Raw genomic sequence first — 27,231 nt, 5'->3', positions numbered from 1 at the left:
CATGCATGGTTACCACATTATGGTTAATAATCAATACCTCGGTTCGGAATATGAATGGGATTTTCACTTCCGGAAACTCACTGTTCAGCAGTGGATGAAACGCCTAATACATAACAATTAAATTTCTCTCTTCTAGTACAAAACACGTTTCTATTTTAACACATTAATGTTACGCCCACGCGTCGTTTCTATTCGGTGTCTGCGGAGCGAGTGGCGGAGTGATTCTACGCCTGCAAACTTTTCTAATCAGGCATCCTGCGAGGCCGCCTGACTGAGATAACTGGGGTCCTCGCAAGACTCGCAAAACACTACTTGGAGACAAGTGAAGATGGCGGACGTTTTGAGTGTTCTTCGTCAGTATAACATCCAGAAAAAGGAGATCGTTGCCAAGGGAGATGAGGTTATATTTGGCGAATTCTCCTGGCCGAAAAATGTCAGGACCAACTATATCATTTGGGGGTACGTGGTTGCTCAGCGTGTATTACTGGAGGATTTAGCAGGCCTGCGACCGAAGCTAAGCTAACCTTGTGCTGCTGGCTGTAGCCTAGCAGAGCCAACCGCTTTTGCACCAAGAGTCAGTGTGGTCTATGTGTGTCTGTACAGTAGACTTCCCCCCTTTCCCCGTGTTTTTCCCCCCGTTATTTAGGCCGAATACTTCTAATGTCCGTAAAGTTTTTCATTGTCACCAACGGATCATTTAAAGCTCGACTGGCTTGTGTTGTGATCCAAGTTACTTCTCACTGGTATTCGTTTCTGCGTGAAAAGTTTCATGTTTACGGTTTTGATCATGTTATTTGACAGCAGCGCGATTGAGCGATACCTTTGTCCATGAACCAGAATTTGACTACTTAAATCAGCTGTTTACTATTCACTCATAGATACTTTATTATTCCCCGGAGGGAAATTGCGGTTGCAGCAGCTCCCACCAAAACATTAGGCAATAATAGCGACGTAAAACGATTAAAAAAAAATGCAATTAACCTAAAAAATGGCAATATACATAAAAATTAAAAATAAAATTGGCGGTTTACAATCAACAACAAAAAACAACCCAATATACTATCAAAAGCTGCAAAAATGTACATTTGAAAGTTTGCTAATTGACTTGATTTGACCACTTTGTTATGACTTGATTTGACCACTGACAACTAATGCTTCATAATGTAACAGAGCAGTGGTTTTCAATGTGGGGTCCGGAGCATGAAGATGTTCCAGGGGATCTTCGGCATATTTATTGTTCAACTTAACCATTATTACATTTAGAAGACCCCATTAGAGATTGTACAATAATGGCTGTTTTGATCATAGTCTCACTGTTATCTCCCCAATGTTGGACTAATTAATATCTGACAATGGAAAATCTTCTCAAATTGGGACCCTAAAGACAAATTCTAAGTCTCATTTCAAGTTGAAAATATTTAAATAATTTGGAGTTTAATACTTTTGACTGCATGGAGTTGGAATTGTCTTTTTTAATCCCCAGAACTGGCAAAGAGGGGCAGCCCAAGGAGTACTATACTCTGGACTCAATTTTGTTCCTGCTCAACAATGTGCATCTTCCACATCCATCCTACGTGCGAAGGGCTGCAGTAAGTGTTTTGGGAAATCATTCCCTTTTGACTGCAACAATTCTAATGAGAGATAAATAGTGATTTCATGATCTGTTTTGATGTTAGAAAGAGATTCATGGGTCTTTTAACTGAGTTGCAAGTGATTTAACATAATTTTGTGTTCTTCACAGACAGAGAATATTCCTGTTGTCAGGAGACCTGATCGAAAGGGCTTACTATCGTATCTCAATGGGGAAATTTGTAAGTTGTGTTTTGGTGTTCTGGTTTTATTTCTTTTGTCTAGTATTTTAACTGTGGTTTATGCTTCATACATTTGTAAGTGTTTATCTTTATTTAATGTAGTTATTCATGCATCACAACCAAAGCAGTATTAGATTGTAGTTTTAATTTCTGCTACAGAAATAAAGGTTTCTGCCAAGCTATAAATGTGAGTGAATTCAGTTTGGTGTTTCCTGCTCATAGGAAAGCTCCAGCATTGTTAACAACCCAGATGTCACACACTATCTGTGTTTGTCAATTTCTACCAATTTAATCTGCAGATTATTTGAGTTAATGGGATAACTGCAATACAGTCTGTGCCATTAATGCATTGGATTCGATTCGATACTCGCCCTAATCACAACAAAGTTGCATATAGTTTGTTTATATAATGAAAACAGACTTGAAGTTGGAGTTTTATAACTACATTTAACATTTCCTTTCCATTCACAGCTACTTCGACAAGTATCGACAGAAGTGCCCCCATAGAAATAGGTTTGCAAAGGCCAACACACGGTATGTTTTTAAAACATTATATATTGCTGAAAATAATATCCATACGTTTTGTCTGGAAAGATCATTGTAATGTATGCTGGAAAAGAATGGATTGTAGAGTCATTCGGGGTTATGCTTTGGCATGTTTAACATTTAAAGTTGCACTTTTGTGTGGTTGCTTATTGGTTTGTTTTCACCAGTTAAAAGAGCTGCAGACGAGGTCTCATCTGAAGCCAAAAAACCCAGAGTCGAGGTAATTTAGTTGTTTCAGTTTGCCCGAGGGATGCCACGCTGAGGAATTTTTCCCACCTGTTAATAAACTCATAACAACACCGATGTTACTGGTAACACCGGACATTTTACACAGGGGATGTCCCCGTTAAGCACGGGTGCTAATTACGCGTGGAGATTAGTGCATGGAGAGAGGTCCCGATCTAGACCCGATCTATGATCTAGAGTCTTCTTTGTCTCCTCTCCTCCCATGATAAGGGAAATGTGACTGCCCAGAGTGTGCTGTGGGCTCATGAAGCACCCACTTTGAGTTTTGTAGAGTCCAACTAAGCATTGATAACACGCTTAGTATTTTACAAATTTGAGATTTTTTAATCTGATGAACGTTGGTGCTGATATGTTATTCTAGTTCGCACTGTAAATTGCTAAATATTTCATGTCTACATACGCTAATTGTGAAGTGGCTCTTACACCAACTTTTTTTCTTCGACCCATTAGGATGAGGAACGTGTTCGTCTTGACAAAGAGCGCCTGGCTGCTCGTCTGGAAGGCCACAAAGAGGGCATTGTGCAAACTGACCAGATCAGGTATAAGCTTTTTTCCACATACGCAAAGTCATCCCCAGTTCCCCTTGACATTAACTGAACTATTATTGAGTCAGTAATTCCACCAGAGAGCCGTGATGTTCACCCACATACTACTATTCATGTATGATCCGAACCATATTTCTGGGATTGTTGTGGATGTTGCTTATTTTGACCACGTGAACCAGCAGCACCACAGTACATTCGATCATGTAGTGATGCCCACAGGCTCGTACAATCTTGCAAACCGTACCACTCCTCCTGTGCCCAGATCTCTGTCTGAAGCCATGTCTGTGGAGAAGATTGCTGCTATCAAGGCCAAGATCATGGCTAAGAGAAGATCCACCATCAAAACAGACTTAGATGACGACATCACTCTGAAGCAGAGGAGCTTTGTGGATGCTGAGGTCGACGTCACCAGGGACATTGTCAGCAGAGAGAGAGTTTGGCGGACTCGGACAACCATTCTGCAGAGCACTGGGAAGGTCAGTATGACGGCAGAACACTGATGCCTAACCGTACATTCACACCAGAAGCCATATTTATTGCTTGTGGTCTCTCAATCGCCAAAGAGCTGTCGCCGTACGCTCACACCAGAGTTGATCGCTGGCGCTTGAGAGCGTTCCTATTCATCTCATCGCTGCTATAGCCGCGTATAAACAGGTTACTGTGCAAAACTGCACATAGCTGACAGAGAAGTGTTCCCGTTACGCACGGTCACACTTTTTTGTTTCATTCAATTACAGTAAATACATCTACAATTTATAAACACTCTGTATCTGTTTTCTTTGGCGAAACGATGAACCTTTATGCCGGGTCGCAGAGAACAGATCTCTTTATGCCGCTCCAACTTGCAAACAAGTTGCACTTGGTGGTTCACGTAACATGCGTGCAGAAAGGATCTCCCCTTCGTGAGTCAGGAAATATATACATACTTTTACTTATTTTGTGATTCTCGGCATGAGAAATACAAAGTGTGAGTACGTGAATGAGTCTTCCGGTCAAATATTGAGGTGTGGCAGCCCTGTATAACAATTATTAAACATTTTTTAAATATAATTTTAGTAATGCAAGTATAACCTGGAGCCACAACTTAATCACCGGACCATCCATGCCATCACGTCCAGATCCTCCATCTGCTTCCTCACTGCTTCGTCCACATACGTCCTCTTTGTGTGCCCAAGTGAATGAGCTTTGTCTCTGCGCTCTGCTGTGTAGTCCGTCTGTCCAGTATCGATGTACATTCGGAGCAGAAAGGAGTACATTTGCATGTGGTAGTCATTTCTTATGGTGAGGTTTGGTGCACCTCAGTGCAGACCATAAGCATTAAAAAAAAAAAAAAAAAGTTTTAACAGTCCGGGAAAAATGGAGAATAAAAATACACTAAAATAGGATCAAAATAAACAATACAATCAAAATGTCTGATATACAGTTTATCTATAATAATATCTTTATAATACAGGTACTCCTCACTTAACGACCGAGTTCCCTTCCTAGGACTGGGTTGATAAGCGAATTGGTCGATAAGTGAGGACTTGAGGAGGTGTTATTTCACGGTAGGGAGGGTTCAGGGAGAGGGAGCAGTTAATACACATTACAGCCAGCAGGTGTCCAGCCTCATGAGACTACAAACCTGGAAGGGCTGCACGTGCTACTGTGTGTTTACACTTTTAGCCGGCAAGCTGCTAATGCTTAGCACCTGCTAACACTACTCCCCCACAGCGGGGCTCCAGACTGTGACCATTTAGTCGCATTTTGCGACCGTCTTTGGAAATGGTGCGACTAAACTCTATAACTAGAAGCACCAGCGTGACTTTTATCAGTGTAAATGGTGAAACACTAGGAGGGAGTAAGAATTGGGGTGTGTGTGATGGAGAGCTGAGGGTCTTCGCTGTGTTTCCCATACATTGATCGATTGATTTGTGGGTACGGCATATCATCATTGATATACATATTACATTGATTTTCAAAATTCATTTTTTTTTTTTTTTTTTTTTCTCTCTTTTTGCTATTTAAAATGAGTAAAATCTTTTTTTATTGTAGCACTTAGCCCTCTCTCTCTCTCGCCCTCTCACTCTCTCTCGCTTGCTCTCTCTCTCGGACACGCGGTCTGTGAATAGCGCCTCCTCTATGTGCACACTATGAATCAAAACATGATTATGCTCGGGATGTTTGAATCATCCTGGTCGGTACCAAAACCCGGTACCACTATTGCACCGTTTCCTATATGATCACTAACTACCGAATCACAATGCAGATGAAAAGTAATCAAGGACAAATGGATTAGATCTGATGTCAGAGGGTCACAGTGCAGACACAGTGGAGGACCTGATTGGAATAAGTCTCGAGGGAACCAGCTTAGAGGAGTTTGATGCCAAGGAGGCTGTACAGGTGTGGTCCAGTCAGGGTAAAGGGGCTCCAAGGCCCAAGTACAAGTGTTAGCCTTCAGAGGTCCCCAGACCCTAGGGGCCCGCAGGGACATGTGCTCTAAAGGGAGGGGAAGTAGAGGCCTGTAAAGCCCCTTTCCCATGCGGAATCCGTAACATTGCTGGATAATAAATATCCATCAGAGGCAGTAGGTGTCATTCCCACAACAGCCTCCTCTACAGTAAAGTTCCGTATGGAGTCTGTTCCCACGTAGACGACGGTTACGCACGTATCACGTAATGCTCGCCCGAGAGGCGTCTATCACGTGAGACTAGGCAATGGAATCGGTTTTAAGTACAAAGACCTATTTCCGTGTTTGGAACCAAAGTTTTGTGGACCCGAAGCCAAGGGTTTATTCACGGTTTATTAGCAGCCGGACAAGCGAAAATGCATTATTGCTACCCCGCACCGCAGATAATTAGCATACAGTGGAACTCCGCTCAGCGTTCTCCCGGCACCAAGGCTCAGATCGGGTCGCCCTCCTTTGCTTGTCGCAACCTCCCATTGGAAGTGAATTCCGGCTGTGTTGTCGCTTCGCTGCCCTTCTGGTGTGAGCGTACAGTAATCCAACATAAGTTAACATTTTGGGGTAGAAAGCAGACATTACCTTATTCATAGGGTAGCCAAACAACATAGTGGAACCTTGTCTCCTGCAGTTTCAAGGATTGTTGCCTGTCGGACGTTTTTGTTTTGTTTTTTTCTCGCTGTGCAGATATTTTTCTTCCAGTATTTTTTTGCTAGATAGGCTTGGTTGTGTACATGGTTATTTTTGGTGTTAAAATTCATGGTTATTTCTCTGTCATTTTAAAATTTAATTTTCTATTTTTATACTTAAATAATACTTGGTTGGTTAATTGAAACTATGGACAAGCATTTATTTTGTTGCATTAATGCTTCAGTGTGCCTAGATTCTTCTAGAATATTGTACTTATTGGATGACATATTTATTTTTGGTGCCATATTATTCGGTAACATAGCTAACATGATAACATGCGTCACAAATTCACATATTGTAATTTAAATTATTTGTTTATTTATTTATATTTATAAGGGTTAGACAACATTTATTATATGAGAAAACAAATAAATAAAAATAAACCTACAAAGAACTTTTTGATACATACAATTATTTTTAAGTATTAATGTATGCAACTATTAACTCTATATATTAAACTTCAATATATATGAAAAGAACATTTAACTTTAATACAATAAACAAGCAACCAATTTAATATAGAATACACAATGTTCCCTCTGCTAAGCTCCGTGCTGCTTTCCGACAAGGCACGAGTGACGCTGTCAAACCTCTTATTACAGAAGTAGCGCGTCAGCTGCTGGGGATAATACTAGTAAATAGCAATTACAACGTTTGAACTGACAAGTACAGGATAAATAATCAATGTTCTTTTGGGGGTTTTTTTTTTTTCAAGTACAGGTACTTCTCACTTAAGGACCTACCTTTAACAACCGGTCAGACTTCCGACCAGCTCTCTGACCAGTCTGTATTGTACGCTGTGTACAATACCACGCCGTGTCAGCATAAAGCATCTCATCAAGCATCCCCCTTTATAAACTATATACACTACACTGTATATACTTTATATGCACTATATATACTATATGCACTATATAGCCACTATATGCACTATATACTGTATATTCTAAAGACACTAAATATACTATATATACACAATATACATCTCATTGCGCATCACCGTTTTCAGTCTGTCTCGTTCCCACAGTTCACTACACTAGCGTTCACAATGGTGAAATAACACGGCTCCTCGCTTATCGAGCAATTCGCTTAACGGCCTGGTTGTAGGAGGGGAATTTAAAGGAATTTACTTATTTAAAGATCCGGACACATCGACTGCATAATGTCGCCCCAGAACTTAGAGCAAGTCGAGTTGGAAAAGGGGAGTTGACGTCATTATAGGTGATCTAATGATCACCTATAATGAAATTTCAGATTTCTCTGGGTTTGAAAATTGTTGAAAACATTTGGTATAATGTAAGTACACAACTCAACAATACAGTTGTACTTTGACTAACGAGTTTAATTAGTTCCATGACAGAGCTCGTAATTCAATCTGCTCATATAGCAAATCAATTTTCCCCATTGAAATTAATTGAAATGTCATTAATCCGTTCCAGCCCCCCAAAAAACACCCCAATTTTTTTGTTTTTTTAAATAAGAAAAATGTATTTATAAATAACAAATATTGTATAAAAACATAATAAAAGAGAATTTGTAGATCATTTTGCCTTCTCGCAGATGATACCCTCCGTCACGCTATCTCCTGCGAGCTGCTTCTCCGTCAACCACACCAACAGCAGATTCTCAATCTTTTCATGGACAGCGGTCCGCAGCTTAGGCATTATTTAACGCCCTTGGCTGGCGTGATACCCTTTATTGTATCCTTCTGCTTCAGTATGGTACATATCGTAGAAGTACTACGCTCGTACTGCCTCGCCAATTCCATCACATGCACACCTCGCTCATGTTTTTCTATTATTTTGCGCATTAAGTCAGTGGACATCATCCGCTTCTTCTTCTCAGCATTTACTTTTTTCGGACCATGGTTCAGAATTTTTTTTTTTGGCAAAATAACTGCACAAAAAGCACAAATCCACGCTCAGGTAACCACGTGAAGTGAAGGAGTGAGAGGCGGGATGCTGGCTGCATTTGCTCGCCACGCCCACCAGCGGCGGCACCTGAAGCTCGCTCCTCGTAACTCACATTTTTGCTCGCAAATCAATACAAAAAAATCAATGGAACGACTGCTCGTAACTCGGAAAACCCGTATGTTAGTGCGCTTGTAACTCAAGGTGTGTGTGTGTGTGTGTGTGTGTGTGTGTGTGTTGTGTGTGTTGTGTGTGTGTGTGTGTGTGTGTGTGTGTGTGTGTGTGTGTGTGTGTGTGTGTGTGTTCCTATAGTGTTTGTATTATGTCCAGTCATACAAGGTAATAAATGGATCAAAGGTACAACACACATTAATAAAAAAAAGAAAACATAGTTGGTACTGATATTAACCTTTTTTTTTTTTTTTTTTTTTTAAGAAAATCAACTCACAGGGCATCCCAACATGATATTGCCTAAATAAAATATTGCTCACATGTGAACATTTTGTTTATTTTATTTTCAAGTATACAGCTACATAATTTTATTAAAAAATAAAAGTACACATGGATTGCAAGATGCTGTGGGCCTATACAGATCGGCGGCTGTGTTAATGTGTTCAAGTGGATCGCAGCAGGCAAAAACGGCAAATTGCGATCTATGATGAAAAGCGTTGTGTTTCAGATCAATTGTATTTATAGGTCATTTTTCCCTCAAATATATATATATATTTGAGGGAAAAATGAAGCTTTTTTCCCTCAAAAATGAAGCTTTTTTTTCTATATATATATTTCAAGCGGGACTGCACCGCATTGGAGAGAATTTATTTTATATTCATACATTCGGACAGCGACATTAATTTTGCACGCCCACAGTGGCAGCGAGACGAGAGCGACTTGGCTTCATTCAGCAGTCCCCATCGCTTGCGACGTGACCCTACCTTAAGGGTCATAGAACAACAAACAAAAACATCTCCAAATGGTCTGTTGCTTGTTCTGCAATGTTTCATTCACCACTCTCCTGCGCTCTCTTCTTCATTTTTCAGAATTTCTCCAAAAATATCTTTGCCATCCTTCAGTCAGTGAAAGCCAGAGAAGAAGGCCGTGCAACAGAGCAGAGACCAGCACAGAACGCAACTCAAGTGGTAGGGGGTGACTTTTATAGACTCTTATAAACTGGGACAAGCTGGACTTCTCACACTTGGTTTTTCCACTGTACATTCGTCATCAGTCACTTTGGCCTCTTTTGTGTTAATTCTCTGCCGTCGTAGAATAATGTCCTGAAGGCAGATAAGTTCCCCCAGAGACCTTCAAAATAAAACCTGATTCAATCCTAAACCACCTATTTATACACAATACTTGACAAAAACTATTATTGTGTCCTCTTCCTAGTGTCATTTCTAAAATGAACTGGAGTTTTCCAGAGAAGGTCAATAATTTTACCACTTGGAAATTGGTCGACGGATATCCGGCTTGGTCCTGTTTAGAGCGCATCCGCAGAAACGCAGTTCCATGCTTACGTTCTGAATATGCTGCTATTCCCAGGACCCGTCCATAAGAAACAAACAGCCTGTCCCAGCAGCTTACAACAGATACGATCAGGAGAGGTTCAAAGGAAAAGAAGGTGAGAAAGTGTGTGATAAGACATGTTCAGTTGTTGACAGGGTATAGGCCCAACGTTAAGTTTCCGAACGACTCGATCAAAAATTGTATAAATTGATGGGTGCTGCATATTAGACATGCTGATGAATCAAATTTCTTTCCTTTCCCAAAAACATTAATCCGCAATTGCAATGTGTTCCCAGAAACTGAGGGCTTCAAGATCGACACTATGGGCACCTATCACGGAATGACCCTGAAATCAGTGACGGTAAGGCCTTCGCTCTGCTGTTTTAACGGCTGAATGGTTTCTGTATTTTTATGCCACGCATCTGACATTGGGTAAATGGCATCACAGAACATAATATTTAAAAGATGCTGCACAGCAAATTAAATGTGTACTTGATATGTTCAGGTGTTTGCCTGAAAATTGTATATTGAAATCAAAGGCATTATCATTTAGTCATAGTTTTTTTTTTTTTGTTTTGTGTGTGTGTGGGTGTGTGGGTGTGTGTGGTTTTGTCATGTCTGCCATTCCATTACTTTAAACATTTAAGTACTACAGTTCTATAAATGCAGAACTGTTGTTTCAGATGTCAACAAGCATTTACTTACTCAGTTTCAAGTGCTATGAGACTTGATTTCACCCTATTTTGTGTGTTTTTATATTCTATTTTTGAAAAAAACTGTCTTCCAACGTAAAGGAAGGTCTTAATTGTCCCAAATAACCCATTTTCACTTTGCTTAGCTTCAAATATGAAGGTATTTTGCTCACTTCTCAAAATGTACTGCACCCCCCGCCCCCCCAATACATACACACATTCAGCTCTGTAATGCTAGTTGGTGTGGTTGCTGTATTATTTAAGATGGGGGATGGTTATTGCCAAGAAGTTGTTTTTAATTTTTTTGTGAACAAAGGGCAAATTGTGCTGTGTTGAATCCCTAACTAATTCAGGCAAGTCAGGCAAAATGTTTAATCGGTTTCAATATGTTGAATAAACCTCAATGTGTACAAAAGCAAAACCTGTACGCAAATTTTAAGTATTTTTAGAGCTTACAGAACGTAATCACCAGGTGTCATGACATTTCACTGCATATATGTATGACCGTATGTATATGCATGTTACAAATAACCTCTTGAACTTGAGCTTGTATGTATTGTGACTCATATTGCAATATCATTCTTACATTGACCTTCCCAACTTCCTGTCAATTGACAATCTGTTAAAGCAGCCACATTTCTCGTTGGTACTGAAGTTTCCTTCTTTATTTGAAGCGTTTCAGCACACTCATATGGGTAAACAAGCAAATTAAGTACTACATACAGTTAGGTCGGTTTTTGTACCCCTGTTGACCTCATAGTTTTACCTTTCAAAGATTCAGATGAGTCACACTAGGGCTGTCAGAATTTTCCGTTTCGAAATCGAAATGAGCGCTCGTTTTCGAACTTCAAAATCCCGATCAGGTTTGCGATTCTCCCTGTATTTTTGTGTGTAATGTTGTCCGATATGGTCACCATATTGGGGCGGTCAAGATCAGCCGGTACAAAGCTGCTGGAACGAAATTAGAATAGAATTCAAATATTACAAAAAACAAAGAAAAACAAGTTCAATATAAGTTCATCCAGTGTCTCCCTCTCCTCCAAAGTCTCATTGTGTACAAGGAGTGCGCCTTTGACCAGAATGTCCAGTAATTCCACAGATGTGGTGCTGTCAGTGGGAAATAAATCTGACCATCACTGATGGAATGTCCTCTGATGCAGAGGTTCCCAACCACGGGCTCGTGGACCGTGGCGGGTATTTGCCGCCGGGCCATGACAACAGCGGGCCGGATTTTTTCAGGAGCGTCCTGCTCCACAGCAGAGCAAATTATATACATCTAGAGTTTTTATTTGCTTTGTTTGGAGAAAAGATCGCTCTGAACGGAGTTGCAGGTAGTAATTAGCTTTTTACCAGCAGCATTCCCTTCTGACAAAAAAAACATCTGTTTTTCTGCGCTTATTTTGGTGTGGAAATTACAAGTAGTGTAATAAGTAACTTATTTTTATTCTAAAGGCTAGTTTTGCTAAAGCTCTCAACTGTGTGTTTGAGAAACAAATGCTTTCTTTACAGATCAAGACTATATTCTAACAATGTCATAGCCGTCGGTACTGGAATCTTTTTTTTTTTTTTTTTTTTTTTTTTTTTTTTTAATCGAATCGTGGCGCTAAAGTCGAATCGTGGATTTGGAGAATCGTGACAGCCCTAATCCGCACATAGTTATTAAAAATCCATCACTATAGTCATGGCACCAGACTTGTACCACCATGTGGTTGTCATGTGATTCAGTTCAAAATATTAAATTCAGTTACCAACAGTATTAAATTGTCTGACTTCTACATTTGCCAGTTTCACAGGAAGAATAATCAATTCTATTTCTCTCCATTAAGTCTGCTTTGGCGTAGCTTGCCCATCTTGTCCTTTAATGAGTTGATGCACGCATTGTGCTTGTTGCTTTGCAGGTGATTCCAATATTTAAGCAGTTCGCTGGGATGAAACCCATGTGATGTTATCAGGTGGCTGTACTTGCAGCTAGAGTAAGACACCCGCCAGTGGTTGAAGAGGAACTCGTTAGGTGGTGGCATGGGCTCGATCCGTAGCTTTGCCAAGCATATGCCAACGTACACATCCTCTAAGTGCAGACGCCGGATGCTTAGAGAAGCTTTGTAGATTTTACCTGCCAGGTCTCCAGAGAACACATAACCTGTCCCGGAACAGAAAGTGGGATACTTCTCGCTTGGGTACAGTTCGGGCGACATATACCACTTGCTGTTTTTGTTTCTGTTTGGTGCAAAACCTCTCATGTTGTTGCCCGTGAAGAAGTCGTTCTTAGGCCTCAGCTCTGGCCTGAGTAGCTTGTGGATCAGGTAGTCTGTGTTGACAAACATATCGCTATCTGTCTTCATTACGTAGCTGGCTCGACGGCAGTGGAGTGCCACCCAGTTCATACCCATCAGGGTCTTTATGGTCAGGTTGTTGTAGGTGTCTAGAAAGTCCTGTTGAATGATGTCATGATGCCTCTTGCTTTCAGCTTCTAGGGTCCTTTGCTGCAAGTGTCCAAGTTCCCCTTCATTTGCCCCCAGCATGAACAGACGGATAAATCTCATCCCTTGAGCGATGCTCTCATTGCCCCATGTTTGCCGAATGGCATCCCTTGCCTCCACTTGTCGAGCCTCACTGGCTATTAGCAACACCAGAAATGGTGGAGGTTTTCCTTCTTGACATTTATTTGGCTCGTTAATAATGTAAGGGTAAGGCCCAGGAATAAACTTGCCATTCAGACTCCCCTCTTCACTTTGGTTAGTGCTTGCTGCCAGAGTGTTCTCAAGGCCCATCTCCCCTTGAGGAGAAGAGTTGACCTCCTGGCGGGCGCTGAAGTAAGCATCTGTCTTGGAGGGTGACTGAGGAATGATGACAAATCTCCACAGAGTGTTTCTCGAGCTCAGGTTGGCTTTGGTGTGTAGCCCGCCCCCACCATAGTACACCGGATGGCCCTTCCGCCATGGCACTCCTGCTAGCCCAGGCAGCCAGTCCTGATGGACCAGAAAGACTAGGACGCCCAGCAGAGAGAGGAGATACAGGAGTCCCGCAATGTGTGTACAGCAGTGGCGTCGTCTCCACTGCATTGTATCTGGAGGCTGCGTGTCAAAGCTAAATGTAATCTGATAGCGGTACCGCTGGTTGGAACAGCTGCGAACCGCTTCTGACAAATGAGTGGTTGCTGGGGATAATGTGTGGTTCATGTGACGGATCCTGAGGGCCTTATGCCCACTGTTGATGCCACACTTCCTTTTGTCACTGTATATCACTTTCTTGTCCTCGCCGTCCAACACTGAAGTGCAAGCTTGCTCTCATGTTGAATCTTCAATGAAATAGAGGTATCTAAAAAGGAGAGCACATATTTAATCCCACAATCAGCATACACGGTCACATTTGTGTATAGAGGTCATGTGTTCTACACATTATAAAAAAAAAATTATATATATATATATATATATATATATATATATATATATATATATATATATATATATATATATATATATATAAACACACACACTAAAGTACTATTTGTCCATAATCCCTGACTTCACTGTATTTACCATATATCAGGAAATATGGCAATGTAATGTCTCTTGATTTCTTGGCTAATACATTGATGTTCATATTACCTCAAATCACTGCAGCAAGTTGAGTAAAAATACTAAAAGTGACTTTAAGTGCATTATCCTTGTTTTGGGTGTATTTGAAATTCTACATACACACATTCGGCAATAAGCTTTAGTGTTTTTCTTTTGGATACAATTTCCTTGAACTTGGAACTCGTAAAATAACACTAAACTAACCCTTTTTTTAATTTCATCATCGATGATAAAATAATTGAGATTGACATAATTGGATTTCTTTTTCTGGGTTTTGAGTCACCATGGTAATGTAAAAAAAAATTCATAGCAGCTTGAATTACACTTTCAGATTTACAAGTTTCAGATTTATACAAAAGCAAAGCTGTGGTGAATAATTCTGTCCATATTCAAGTTCAAGTTCAAGAGATTATTTGTCACATACATATACATACGGTCATACATTTGAGCTCACGACTTTGCCAACAGTTACTCCCTGTTAACTGTTTGTGTACATTTTTATTTACTTGCATCGTTCTGTCGACTGCTGCTGCTGTAAGACCTGAATTTACCCCAATAGTTAAAGTTTTATCTTATATTATTTCAAAGTAAGGTTACATAGAGAAACCCATACTGTTTGTTTGTTCCTGCTTTGTTTCCAGTGCAGAATGCTGATAAGGAATGGTCGTAAATAAGGCAGCCTATCAGCTTGTGCTCCGTTTGTGGGCCACAAACCCCCCAGGAGTGGAGTGTGTTCGGTCACATTCTACTGAATTACACACTACCCTCTTAAAGGACACCCGCAAGACAAAGAGCTGTTTGTGAGAGCCCACAAAAGCGATGAAAAGAGCTTAATGCCGAGCTCTCATGAATGCATTTCCACTAAATGAAAAGAAGCATTTCCCTTTCCAGATTTATAAATAGGCGTAGACTGTTCACATGCTCACACACACAAAAAAAAAAAAAAAGATTATCATTGCATCTCGATGTGAGGAGGATACAAACTCAGACATAGGTTGCAATTATAGTTAGCGCTTTCTTGTTGAGTTTTTATTTCGGTTGTTCGTGTATGAACACAGACCTCACCTTGAGCCATGTCCTTTTTCCCCCTCTGTAACACATCAATCCTGGATGGTGATGGGTGTGAGTTCCAGCCCTGAAATCTCGGCTGATCCTCTTGTCCATGCATGCAGTGTCAGCTTTTTTACTCCTTCCTCCGACGGGCTTCGGAGCCTAATCACGCTACTGCCATGTCCACCGCAAACTTGTTGGCCCTCAAAGTCTTAGTTCAATTGTTGTCATAATCCTCATGTGTCATTTCCTGTGTGCCAGGCTGTTGATGTTTAGGTTGTATGCCCGGGAGCTGAGCCCCGCCCCCCCTGGCGATCAAGTTTTCTTTTTTAATTGGATTTAATTGAAATCCTCCGCTGGTCATCATTTTGTTAGGTTTTGAAACAGGTCATGTAGGAGGATATTCTTGTCTTCTCATGAGTCATGTCGATATTTCTAATGGAATCCAGATGTGTGCTTCATGTGGCTGAAATTGAGAAAAGATGTGTTAAGGTCCTCCATCGCTAGCGGTCTCTACGTCCACCACGGTGCATTGTCCCCCGGGACTTGTGGCTAGTGGGGCTACAGCTTCTGTTGCTGTTTCCTCCAGGCAACGGCGGAAGTGCGTTGGCAGCTGGCGGTCTGCCTCAGCCCGCAGCGTTTCACCATCCTCTGGTTCTCTGGTGTCACAGCCAACTGGATAGATGCGGAAATGAAGCATGGATGGCTGTGTTAGCATTAGCCTCTTATCTGTTCTGTGCAGCTCTCCATCCTGCATTTTTCTGTTCTCAGCCTCACATTGCCCCAGGGCAGATCGACGATTCTCGCCTTTTTTTTCTGGCTCCCTTTTTCTTCACAGCTGCTTAGCGTGCTTTTTTTTTTTAGCCTTCCTCTTTATTGCGTTTCTCATGCTCTGTAGCACCCTCGGTTCCTCCATCTGACACCTCCTTTGCTTGTGCTTTCGCTCACACCGCTGTGCGCTACTGCCATGTCGCTGGTGTTCCGGAGGCAGAGCCGTCTCGCTGGAGGCAGCGGGGGAGGAGGTAGAGCGCTGGCGAGGCAGTGCTGAGCGCTGTCTCTGCTCTGATGAATTGCTCCAGGCTTGGTGAGACTATTCTGCCCCGCCACGTCACTCTCCTTTTCTGCCGCTGTTGCTGCGGCTCCCTGTTCAGTTGGATGGGGGTGGGGTGGGCTCCTGACCCATTTGTATTCACGCCCACCCTTATGCAAGCAGAGGACAGGCTATAGCTGTTTTATGTGGGCTTAAATAACAAAGTACTGCCATGGGGAAATTCTAGCTCAGCGTTGCAACAGATGTTTTTGTCTTAATATTTCCGCCTTTCCTCATAGTGAATTTCTGTTTCTGTGGAATCAAATGAGGTCGGTCGTCTCCCCAAGTCCACCGCAATCTCAGTCTTCAGAGCATTGAGATCCAGGTTGTTCTGGCCGCACCAGGAAGCCGGGTGGTCCACCTCCGTCCGTAGGCAGACTTGTCTAGGGATGTTAAAATGTGTCGACGAATCGACCGACTGTCAACGGGTTCTGTGTCGACAGTAAAATGAAATACATTTTTATTTATTTACTTATTTTTAACGTTGGACTGAAGTTTCACTTACTCAGAATTCTTTCTAAGAATTCAGATTCCTATCGTAGACGGAAAAAAAAATTGTGCCCATGATTAGGGTTGGGCGGATTGACGAATGGGCAATCAATGGAGTCAATCATGATTGACATAATAATGACAGACTATTTTTATTTTTTTAATCTGCCAAGAAAAATCCGAGCATTGAAACCATGTAAGTGCAGTTTACCCTGTTCTAGGGTTGCCGCAGTTATTGGTGTTTTTCTAGTTAGTGTTAGGGCATACAACAATTACATTGCTTGCCCACTGTCGTTTTTTTATTTTATTACAATTTTTTTTTATAGTAATAAAAGCAACTTCGTTAATTGTCGTGCATCAGTGCAGACGTTCATCCAATCAAAAAAATTCAAATTTGTAACATTTCTGTTCATCGTGAGAGGAGAGAAGGCTGCAGGAGACCTGGGATCAGCTTTAGATCGTGACCTGTCTCCCTCCATCTGGAATTAGCGACTGCGCATAAAGGCGACACTCTGCACGCCCCGTCGGTTGTTACCGGTAACATTGGTGTTGTCATTAACCGGCGGGAGAAACACTGATGTTTTCAAACTGTTGTTGTGACTTTGTGTTGTTCTAACCTTCATTGTGAAGTGTGTTGTCTGAATCAACTACGACCACAGAAATGTGATTTCCTATATATTTTTTCATATGGAATTTATTTTGTTTTTCTTGCTTGTGTGGAAAATGAAAAACGTAAACGTGCATGCGCATCGGGCCCGCTCCATCTGCGGCAGGGAGCGGAGACGCTTCTCCGGTTCGGAGACGCTTTGGGGCAGTGCCGGGGTTGGCTCGGAGCCCAGCGGGGGGTTCTCCGCTGGCGCAGCGAGGTCCCCATCAAGGCGTCCCCACACTCAAAACATTTAATGGTTCCGCATGCAGGAAACAGTCAATAACTGCGGAACGTAAGCAACGATCAGAAAAAAAGAAGTGACCTCATGGGGGAATAAAAGGGTTTGCAGTTCATGATGAAGGATTCCAGATCAGGGGACCGTGTCCGCAAAATCACTTTCGTGGCACTGCAGCATCCATCGTTCACGTGGAAACCGATCCCTCCACCTTTCGATTTGCACCTTCGCTCCGTGTCGCAGTCGGCACGGGAAATGTTGGAAGCCGCCCGGCTCCAGAGTCCGGAATAGTTCCTCGCGGCCGCGACGGTCTGTTCTTCCCCACCAACGGCAGCAGCTCGTCCATCTTGTTACACGGTGAGCGCAGGTTGGAGAGGAACATCGCCGGCGGCAGACGTGCGTAATCCCTTGCCCCCGAAGTGCATCAGTGTTCCCCCACAGCGTCTCACCGCCTGGCCAAGGGCCACAGCACCTTACACCATAATGTCTAGTAATTCCACGGAACGGAGCAGGAAAAGTTGGGAATAAATCCGGATCAGTGAATTCCCTGACGTTAAGGATCTCTTCTCTCGTGAACACAATCCGTGTGCGGTCCAAAAAAAATAAAATAAATTTTTCGCACAAAAAAAAGACTCAAATCCTCCTTCCATTCCTCCAGTGGGCTGAGATTAAACTGTGCTCAATTGATATTGAAGGACTTGGACTGGATTGAAGGATAACATTAATCCCCACTGGTCATTATTTATTTTTTCATTACATTTTGTTACTACATAGTTGTGACATAACATCATGACACTATCCAAATTCTATCACAACAACATCACACTGAAAGACTTAATTATGGCCGAGCTTTTCTGAGGAACGTACAATTACTGATTTATATCAATTGGTCATCATTCTGATCTAGCTCTATATATTAAATAAATAAATAAATAAACTACAAATATGAAATGGGGCTCTGTATGCTGTATGCTATGTATTTGAACATATTTGCATTCCCATATGCATAAGTATCTCATATCCCCTTCCCAAATTCATGCTGATTGTGTCAGTGCAGGACTATTGTAAAGCCAAGTTTCTCTTCTAGGCTATGTAGTATAATTGGTAAGCAAAGACCCACTGGCATTGTGCAGTGCTGCAGGTGGGAATTCCGACCTTAACTAAAATTTGTAGTGAATGAGCCTATCCTGCAGTTAAAAGCAGTGTGCGAGGGAGGAAATAGTGATTGAGCATTTGACTAGTCAAATATGCAGTCAAATGCTATTGGAGTGACGTCTTTAGACTTTTTCCTCTGCTCCAACCACAAACTTTGATTTATATATACACTACTCACAAAAAGTTAGGGATATTCGGCTTTCGGGTGAAATTTCAGGATGAACCTAAAATGCAGTCTAACCTTTACAGGTGAACTTAATTTGACCTTCTCTAAACTTTTGAATGCACATGTCCAACTGTTCAATGTTTCAGTACTTTTTGCACAACTTGCTGTTCTCTAACAAGGAGCTGAATGGCAAAATTCACAACAGGTGTTTGATCCATGAATTAGAATTGGTATTGGTATTGGTATTTAAACAGTCCTCTTCATCATGCTGTTCACATTTTGACATCATGAGACCAAGATGACACCTAACAACTGATCAACCGTACCTTGCCATAGCAAGGCTTCAAACAGGATGTTCTCAGAGGGAAGTGGCCACTGAGCTTAGAGTGTCACAGAGGGTCATCAGCAGCTTGCAACAGAGACTGGAAGAGTCACAGAAAGGCATAGAAGTGGACGTCCTTTGGCCACATCCCACACTGATGACCGCTTCATTGTGAACAGTGCCCTGCGCAACCGGATGATGAATGCCACTCAACTCCAGGCACATTTAAGGGAGGTGAGAGGCACCCAAGTGTCACGTCAGACGGTTCGAAACCGTTTACATCAGCGTGGTCTGCATGCTAGACGACCTGCAAGGGTACCTGACCACACCACCAGGCACAGGCATCATCGTCTTGCACAGGCCAGGGAGCATTTATGTTGGACGAGGAACCAGTGCTCAGTGCTGTTCTCTGATGAAAGTCAATTCACGTTGTGCAGAAATGATGGCCGCCAACGATGTTGGAGACGTCAAGGAGAGCACTATGCATCAGCCACTGTTGTCACCAGACGAGCCTCGGCTCCATGCTTGTGACGCTCCTAGCCTGTGGGAATGTCATTGGATGATGACTACTATGTCAGATAGCTGTGACCCACCTCTCTACTGCACATATACTGTACAAGTGCATACGCCCACTTATGGGGTCGATTGTGCCCTGCAGCAGGAGAAACAAAGGCAATGTGTCTCCACGTCTAACAAGTGGAGAAATATGGAAAAAGCCTCTTTACACTAAACTTCTCCTACACACGTTACTACACGTGCCCCCTCTCATTCCGATGAATTAATGCCCGTTGCTTCCAGAACAGATGGTGCTCTCGGGTACTCAGGATTACTTTTTGTTTGTTTGTTTCTTTTTGTTTGTTTGTTGTTATCCTCTAGGAAGGGGCATCTGCCAGGAAGGCCCAAACGCCGGCGCTGCAGCCCGTCCCTCGTCCAGGTCAGTATCACTCACAGCGATATTACAAAATGTCTAACGCTGTACGTCGTCCACTACGCTCGCCAGCTGCTCCATCCAGCTACCGCACCCGTAGTAGTTGGGGAGCCATTGACTAAAGCCCAAGACTAATCCAGCCATCCCTAAAGCGAGCACATCGTATACTGTCCATCCACCCCCACCTCCCCTAGTTTCTACTCGAAGGTTGTCCTTCCTGCTGTGTTGTTGGAACGCAGTGCAGCCCCTCATGGAAAAACATAATCTACATATCTGAGTTTCATTTAAAATAAATCAACATTTTACAGCAGATTGGGGGGGAGGGAGTCACAGTTGACTGGGAACCCGTCTACTGTTACCGAGCTAAGATTGTGTTTCATTGCCGCAGTGACCTTATCCGTCCTTGGCCCCTGAGGTTGCCGTGCGACGACGCTTCGAGTCCCGCCCCCGCCGTCTGGCTGTGCGGCAGGTGCCTGAGCGCGTCCGTCATTCCCGGCGCCCACTCACGTCCTTATCGCGCACAGCGCCATGAGGTCACCTCCTCGAAGGCTCGCAGCCGTCAAGCAGCCCCTGTTTGCCGTGACGAATCGCGCCGCCGAGCTGTCGCGCGCTGTGGGTGTGGATGGGGAAGCAAAGTGCTGCGTAGCCCTGAGTGCTGCGCAAGTGAGACGCGGTGACACGTTTACGCCGCAGCTGTGAGGGTGATGGATGAGTCCAGTTTGGGGGTCTCCCTTTTATCAAAGGCCTGAAGTAGAGAAGGTTCGCGGCAAACAAGTGCCCCAGGGTTTTGTTATCGTCTCCGCCGTTGGCTTTTATTTAGTATATTTAGTTCAGTGCTTGCAGTACATTGTGATATACACTATTAACCTGATTCATTATTTGACACAGCAGTTGCGGGTTCTTTTTCCGGCTCTAAGGATGAAAAATGGAAGCAAACAATAAATAAATAAATAAATAAATAAATAAAATGAATATTGTGTTTCAAGGTTGCCCACGAACTAATCTTCGTTGGACAATGTGGAGGAATTCATCACAATCATCCTCGGGATTTCGTCTTATCTGCTTGAACTTTAAACATACCTGAAATACCTGAAATTCGATTCTCTCTTTCCCTGCAGTGTCTCAGGCCAGACCACCACCAAACCAGAAGAAAGGTGCACGTTTTCTTTCATCAGAATGTTTTACATTAACACTTTATGAAAAATGTACTTGTAATTCATTGAATGGAACTTGTTAAGTCCAGATTGTGAATGTCCTCGACTCCCTCCTATTTCCTGCCTTTATGACTGCATGCTCTACTGACCTTCCCTGGGGGTTGATTTGTTAGGATCCCGGACCCCCATCATCATCATTCCAGCCGCCACCACCTCCCTCATCACGATGCTCAATGCCAAGGACCTTCTCCAGGACCTCAAGTAAGTGTCTCGCTCTGAATCTCCGTGGCTCTGGATCGCCATAGATACCGAAACCGAACCCGAATTTGCATCCACATGGGCAAAAGATATTAAGTGGAGTATTGTAATAAAAAGCTGATTTATTTCCACTTAAAACTATGTGAAAGAAAAACAAACAAAAATATATATGTATATTGTTGTACCACCCTACTGTGTGTTACCCATTAAGGATGCCCATTTAGATGATTTTGTCTGACCGATAGCTGACCCTTGTTAATCGTTATCAGACAAGATTTAGAACGGACAAATGTAAAAAAAAAAATCATATGGGGATAATGGCAATATTCAAAATTGTTGACGACGTTAGGGATGGGCTTGAGTAGTCGATTTGGACGTCAGTATTTATTCAACGTAAAGAGTGATCGCGTTTTTACATTTTTACTAGAGGGTGAACACAAATAGGTTGGGGGGGGGAAACGATCGCGTTACTATAAATAATATAACTCAGTCACACACAGTCATTCATTTTAAACAGTTTATTTTAAATGAAGCTATTTCATTCCCCCACTCTGTTTTGTTTGTAAACAGCTCAGCTTACAACAGCTGGCACTTTGTAAGCTGTCCTCTCGTGTGCCTGAAATAAAAGGCACGTGTGGTTGCACGTTTCGCCCCCATAGGTTGCATTTAAGTAATAGATTGTATAGCCTTCTTTAACCATGCAACAAACTTTTTTTTTTTAATACTGACACAGATGGCCAAAAAGTGAAGTAGGAGCAGAGCTTGTGCACAGATGCAATCTGTGCACAATGTACTCTGACACCTGTGCTTTTGTGTCACGTTGGGGATTTTACAGTGTAATTGGAACCACCAATTTGGCCATATAACTGGTTGACCCGGGTGTCCTGTTCACATCAGAGCCGATCGGAGGTGGAGCCGATTAAAACCATCGTCTATCGCGGGGTCATTTGACCCGGGACTGAGCTTAAAAACATCTTCCCTCCCTACCTCAAAAAGTGAAGTAGGAGCAGAGCTTGTGCAGAGTTTGTCCCAGAGGGGATGTTACAGTGTAATTGGAACCATAAATCACAGGGTGCCATTAAGGAGGTGCAGATTGTTGGCAGCCCAGCAACAGTTTATTGGAGAGGAGCTGTTTATATGAAAAGCAGCTTGATGGAGAGTGTGATCGCTGTGTTTGGTCTGCGTTGTCTAAAGGACAGAGGAAGAAGTAGAAATCCATAAGATTATTTCGTTAAATATTTCGTATTTTACTGAGCTGTTACTTTTTAAGCATCAACCATTCAATGTTTTTGCATTGTATATTCTCCCCTATATGCTGTTTCCGTTGTTGGTCCGGCTTTCCCGGTAAGAATGCACTGATTGGGCATGTGCAAGAAGTGAAACACAGCCGGGTGAATTTGATAAACCAGCGTAGTAAGTTGTGTTTAATTAACTGTCGATATGGGCGAAAAATATCCCCACCACCTCAAGTGACCAAGGAAAAAAATCCAAATCTACCTGACACCTTTCCCAATGCCATGTCATGAACATGTCGGAAAAGGGGCGTGTCATGGTTCCAGTGTGATTGGGAACAAAACAGTAGAGGAGACAGCAACTTAAACAAAAAACAACATAAAACTTGAAGAGAAAAAAAAAAATTTTTTTGAGCCATTCAAAGGAATCTGGTCGTTCGCGAACGAGCCAACACAACAGCAGAAGCAGCGTGGAGCACCGGGCGAGCACGGATATTCCACGCTGCCGGGCCGCTGCGCGTACCGGTCCTTTCGGCAGCAGGAGCAGGAACATAACTTCCGATTTTTATTTTGGATTCTAAATGGGATATAAAATGATTGAATGACACACGGATATTCACAGCTATTTATGCGCACGTCGCATCGCGCTGGTAAGGTGGCCAAAATGAGCGCGTTGACCCGGGTGTCCGGTTCCCATCAGAGCCGATCGGAGGTGGAGCCAACTAAAACCATCGTCTATCGCGGGGTCATTTGACCCGGGACTGAGCTGAAAAACATCTTCCTGTCCTACCTCAAAAAGTGAAGTAGGAGCAGAGCTTGTGCACAGTTTGTCCCACGGCAGATGTTACAGTGTAATTGGAACCGTAAATCACAGGGTGCCAATAAGGAGGTGCAGATTGTTGCATGGCAACAGTTTATGGAGAGGAGCTGTTGATATGAAAAAGCAGCTTGATGGAGGGTTTGACTGCTGTGTTTGTTCTGCGTTGTATGTATGTCCGTTGAAATTTCCATAAGAACGATTAAAACCCGTGTCTATTGCAGGGTCATTTGATCCGGGACTGAAATGCAGGTTTTTTGACAAATGCCGGATGTTGCCGGGTTTTTGGTGCTGGGGGAACAAGGGGTATTAGAGTGAGGGACGAGGAGAACGTTGCAGTTTCGAATGGAATTCCGCGATCCACCCAAAGCAAGATCTTACGGACACTTTAACAGATGTATTAATAATGTAGAGTAATGGGTAGATTAAAAATAAATTAAAATTGTGCAAAACCACTGTGGACTTGCGGTTGTACTGTGTAAAACGTGCCCCCGCCCCCGGACAGGTTTGTTACGTCGGAGGAGAAGAAGAAGCAGGGCATCCAGCGGGACAACGAGGTTCTCCTCCAGAGACGCAAAGACCAGATCCAGCCCGGCGGCGCCACGCTCAGCGTCACCGTGCCCTACCGGGTCATCGACCAGCCGCTCAAACTGGCTCCGCAGGACTGGTGCGTTCTGGCGGCGTGCTGGTTCCGGGGCGTTTGGGGAAACCCAAGCTTTGCTCTTCTCAGTCCCATTGGCATTTTTGTTCATTTATTTATTATTATTATTATTATTTTTTGTTTGTTTGTTTGTTTTTTCTGGTGTACGCGCATCACCATGAGGTGTTTCCTGCAGGGATCGCGTGGTGGCTGTCGTCGTGCAGGGACCAGCGTGGCAGTTCAAGGGCTGGCCTTGGCTGCTGCCTGACGGATCCCCCGTCGACATCTTTGCCAAAAGTAAGCGTCGTGGGGCGGGTGGTTGGGGGGCTGCGGCAGCGCATGATCTCGTTTTAAAAAGTTGGGGGCTGGCGACCCGGGGTTAATGTGCGGTTGTCCCCCCGCAGTACGAGCCTTTCACCTAAAATACGACGAGGCAAAGATCGACCCGAATGTGCAGAAGTGGGACGTGACCGTTCTGGAGCTGAGTCACCACAGACGCCACCTGGACCGGCCCGTCTTCCTGCGCTTTTGGGAAACCCTTGACAGGTGTGTGTGTGTGTGTGTGTTTCGGCAGACAAGGTTATCTCAGCTTTTTTTTTTTTTTTGTGTGTGAAGGAAGGAATTGTTTTCAGAAATGCCAGATGGATGGTCTAATCTTTGGTTCCTTCCCTTTCTCTCACAGATACATGGTCAAACACAAATCTCATCTGCGGTTCTGAGCCCAGACTGGAATCTCTCCAATGACCCCACTGATTAAATCTGCCCTTCGTCAACTCCATTGTGGTCCAGACCTTCAAACCGTAAGATGGATGTAAAAGCCAAAACTTGTTCTGGACAAAATATTTTTTGTAAACCCCACCCACCCCCACCCCAAAAACAACACCATCAGCCTGCACCCAAAACAACATTTAGATAAACAAATAAACAAAACTATATTTTATATTTACATGCTATCTTATGGCTAATAGATGATGCTATTTGGAAAGAAAATGGGTAGCTAAGTGGGTGGAACAGGAAGCAAAAAGAACCACTTCCTGTTGACTTTCTGCTTAAGATGCGTTTTACATGGAGCTGCGACACTGCAGGAAGATAACAGTTTTGAATATAAAAAATGGTGGCTTAAGCATGAGGGGTGAGACTTCCTTGTCATACTTAGTTTTTCTGCTTTTTATTTCTTTTCTGCGAGGCATTTGCTCAGTTATATCTTTTGGACTTGGGGATTCAGACTTTGTACGAATAAATGATTTATACCACAGGGGGATATCTGTTAAAATGTATATATGGAGAAATTTCTCAGAGCAACAGGTTTTTGAGTAGCGTTTGTGACAACCAGCGCATATGTTTCCCTGACGCTTGTAGCAAATTATTCTATCGTCATATAAACACTCGCGTCAGTAAAACCACCGTCGAACCGCAATTTGGTTCCAAGTTCAAATTTGCTTTGAGACCGTTTTTTTTTTTTTTTTTTTAAAGATCTCATAACGTGGGCATGCAACGTCCTTCTGTTATTGTCTCATGGTGCTCTGAAAGACAATAGATGACAAGTATTGCTTTAAATTACCACATTAAATGACAATAAAGACTGGTAAATGGGACCTGTGCGTCGTCTGTTTGTATTGCTATTGGTGGACTCTTTCACAATCCTAAAGCTATAATTTTCATTTTCAATGCACCCGTTTGTCATCTCATGTGCGAGTGGGAAAGTGTGCCGTGTACGTGCTGTGTTGCTGCACTGATGTAAATAAACCTCTCGCAAAGTATTCCAGCACCATGTTTGTCTAGTGACAGCCGGCAAACAGTAGTGCAGCATTCCCATGTCCAAAGTCCCTGATGCATGTCGTGACTTTGACATCAACGTCGACGTTCAAATTTGAAATTTCTATTTTCTATTGAGAGAAGTCGACCATTTAATATCAGGAAATCCAAGATCAACAGCGACCCCTCTTGGGCAACAGAGTGACACCCCAAATTCTCCAATCACAGTCCAGACTTTGGGTCATGTGATCTTGCTGGCCTTTCTTTTCCTTTTTGTTTTTCTCTGATGGGTGATTGACAAGGGCTCAGGTTTCCAGAACCATTGTAAGAAGCAGAAATGTTATGGGATGCTAATACAAAACTCAACCAGATGAAGGATATATAGATTAATTTTTTTTTTAAACCCTACACAACACATGACTGAAGGGATTTTTAGTATTGTAGGTGTAGGAGTATTATAAGTGTATAATACTGTACAGGAAACATTTATGCATGAATTGTGATACATTGTTTGCCAGTGGCAGAAATTTTTTATAAATTGAAGAATCCTAGGACAGTTTTCCAGCGTGAATTCAAGGCTATCAACACCAGCAAGACATCTGGCTCTGGGGCTGATGAGACACGTTCAAAGGAGGCGGCCATGGAGTTTGCTTTAGAATATGTTAAAGCCAGCAGCCTCCTCACATGCTAGTTTCTTCAGTTACATCAATAACTGTTATGATTCTCATAAATGTACTCTGACAACCAATGACTCCCCCCTGTCTTGACAGTCACAAGGGAAGTTTCTCTGGTCAAATACTGTTCTACAGGACGTCTCCCTCAACTGTTAAACCACAGAGAAAGACTTGTTCTGCACATTAAACCATGGCCATTAGTTGTGAATACCACATAAATACTGTGTGCTGACAATAAAACATTGGATCATTGCCGAATACCGGCCTGATTTCCACTCTGTTCTCAGAGCTCGCTGCTTCACCAAATAGAAGGAACCATCCTGTGAGACATTGACCCAGACCAGACCAGAGCACAATACCTAAACAATATACCTGATGATAACGTAAAAAAATGATCACTCTACATTCAGTTTCCGAAGTGGACAGATGAGATGAATAGACTGTATTCAGGGCAGTTCCAACATGCCATCGTCCAAGTTTGATCCAGATCGGTCCATTATTTTGCGATAATTTTGTGGAAAAACAATTTATCGCTGCAACGCCCGCACATGCCCAAAGGATGGCTCGCACAGGTCACATGATGGCATCGCAGTCTCGTGATTTGTCAACAACCGGGTCCGTACCAAGATGGCGGCACGTGCAGATGGGACTGA

The 27,231-nt window shown here is 42.8% G+C and overlaps 2 protein-coding genes across 2 annotated transcripts; one reads left to right on the top strand and one right to left on the bottom strand.

The window, feature by feature from the left end:
- Positions 1-326: 326 nt before the first annotated feature.
- Positions 327-25,744, top strand: cdc73 (cell division cycle 73, Paf1/RNA polymerase II complex component, homolog). Its single transcript, XM_080011624.1, has 17 exons — positions 327-459; positions 1,484-1,589; positions 1,742-1,811; positions 2,283-2,345; positions 2,525-2,577; positions 3,054-3,142; positions 3,411-3,624; positions 9,232-9,330; positions 9,731-9,809; positions 9,991-10,055; positions 19,997-20,054; positions 21,167-21,202; positions 21,376-21,463; positions 24,015-24,176; positions 24,346-24,446; positions 24,554-24,695; positions 24,832-25,744. Exons 1-17 carry the CDS (start codon positions 329-331, stop codon positions 24,866-24,868), a joined length of 1,593 nt encoding a protein of 530 aa, XP_079867750.1. The 5' UTR covers positions 327-328; the 3' UTR covers positions 24,869-25,744.
- On the bottom strand, positions 10,886-16,193 carry LOC307237913 (beta-1,3-galactosyltransferase 2-like). Its single transcript, XM_080010713.1, has 2 exons — positions 15,030-16,193; positions 10,886-13,704 (listed from the first exon to the last, which is right to left on the bottom strand). Exon 2 carries the CDS (start codon positions 13,563-13,565, stop codon positions 12,195-12,197), a length of 1,371 nt encoding a protein of 456 aa, XP_079866839.1. The 5' UTR covers positions 13,566-13,704; positions 15,030-16,193; the 3' UTR covers positions 10,886-12,194.
- Positions 25,745-27,231: the final 1,487 nt, after the last annotated feature.

Source organism: Zeus faber (assembly GCF_960531495.2).
Source record: "Zeus faber genome assembly, chromosome: 12".
NCBI lineage: Eukaryota > Metazoa > Chordata > Actinopteri > Zeiformes > Zeidae > Zeus > Zeus faber.
The sequence above is the reverse complement of the archived record's forward strand: the minus strand, read 5'-3'. Positions and strand labels throughout refer to the sequence as shown.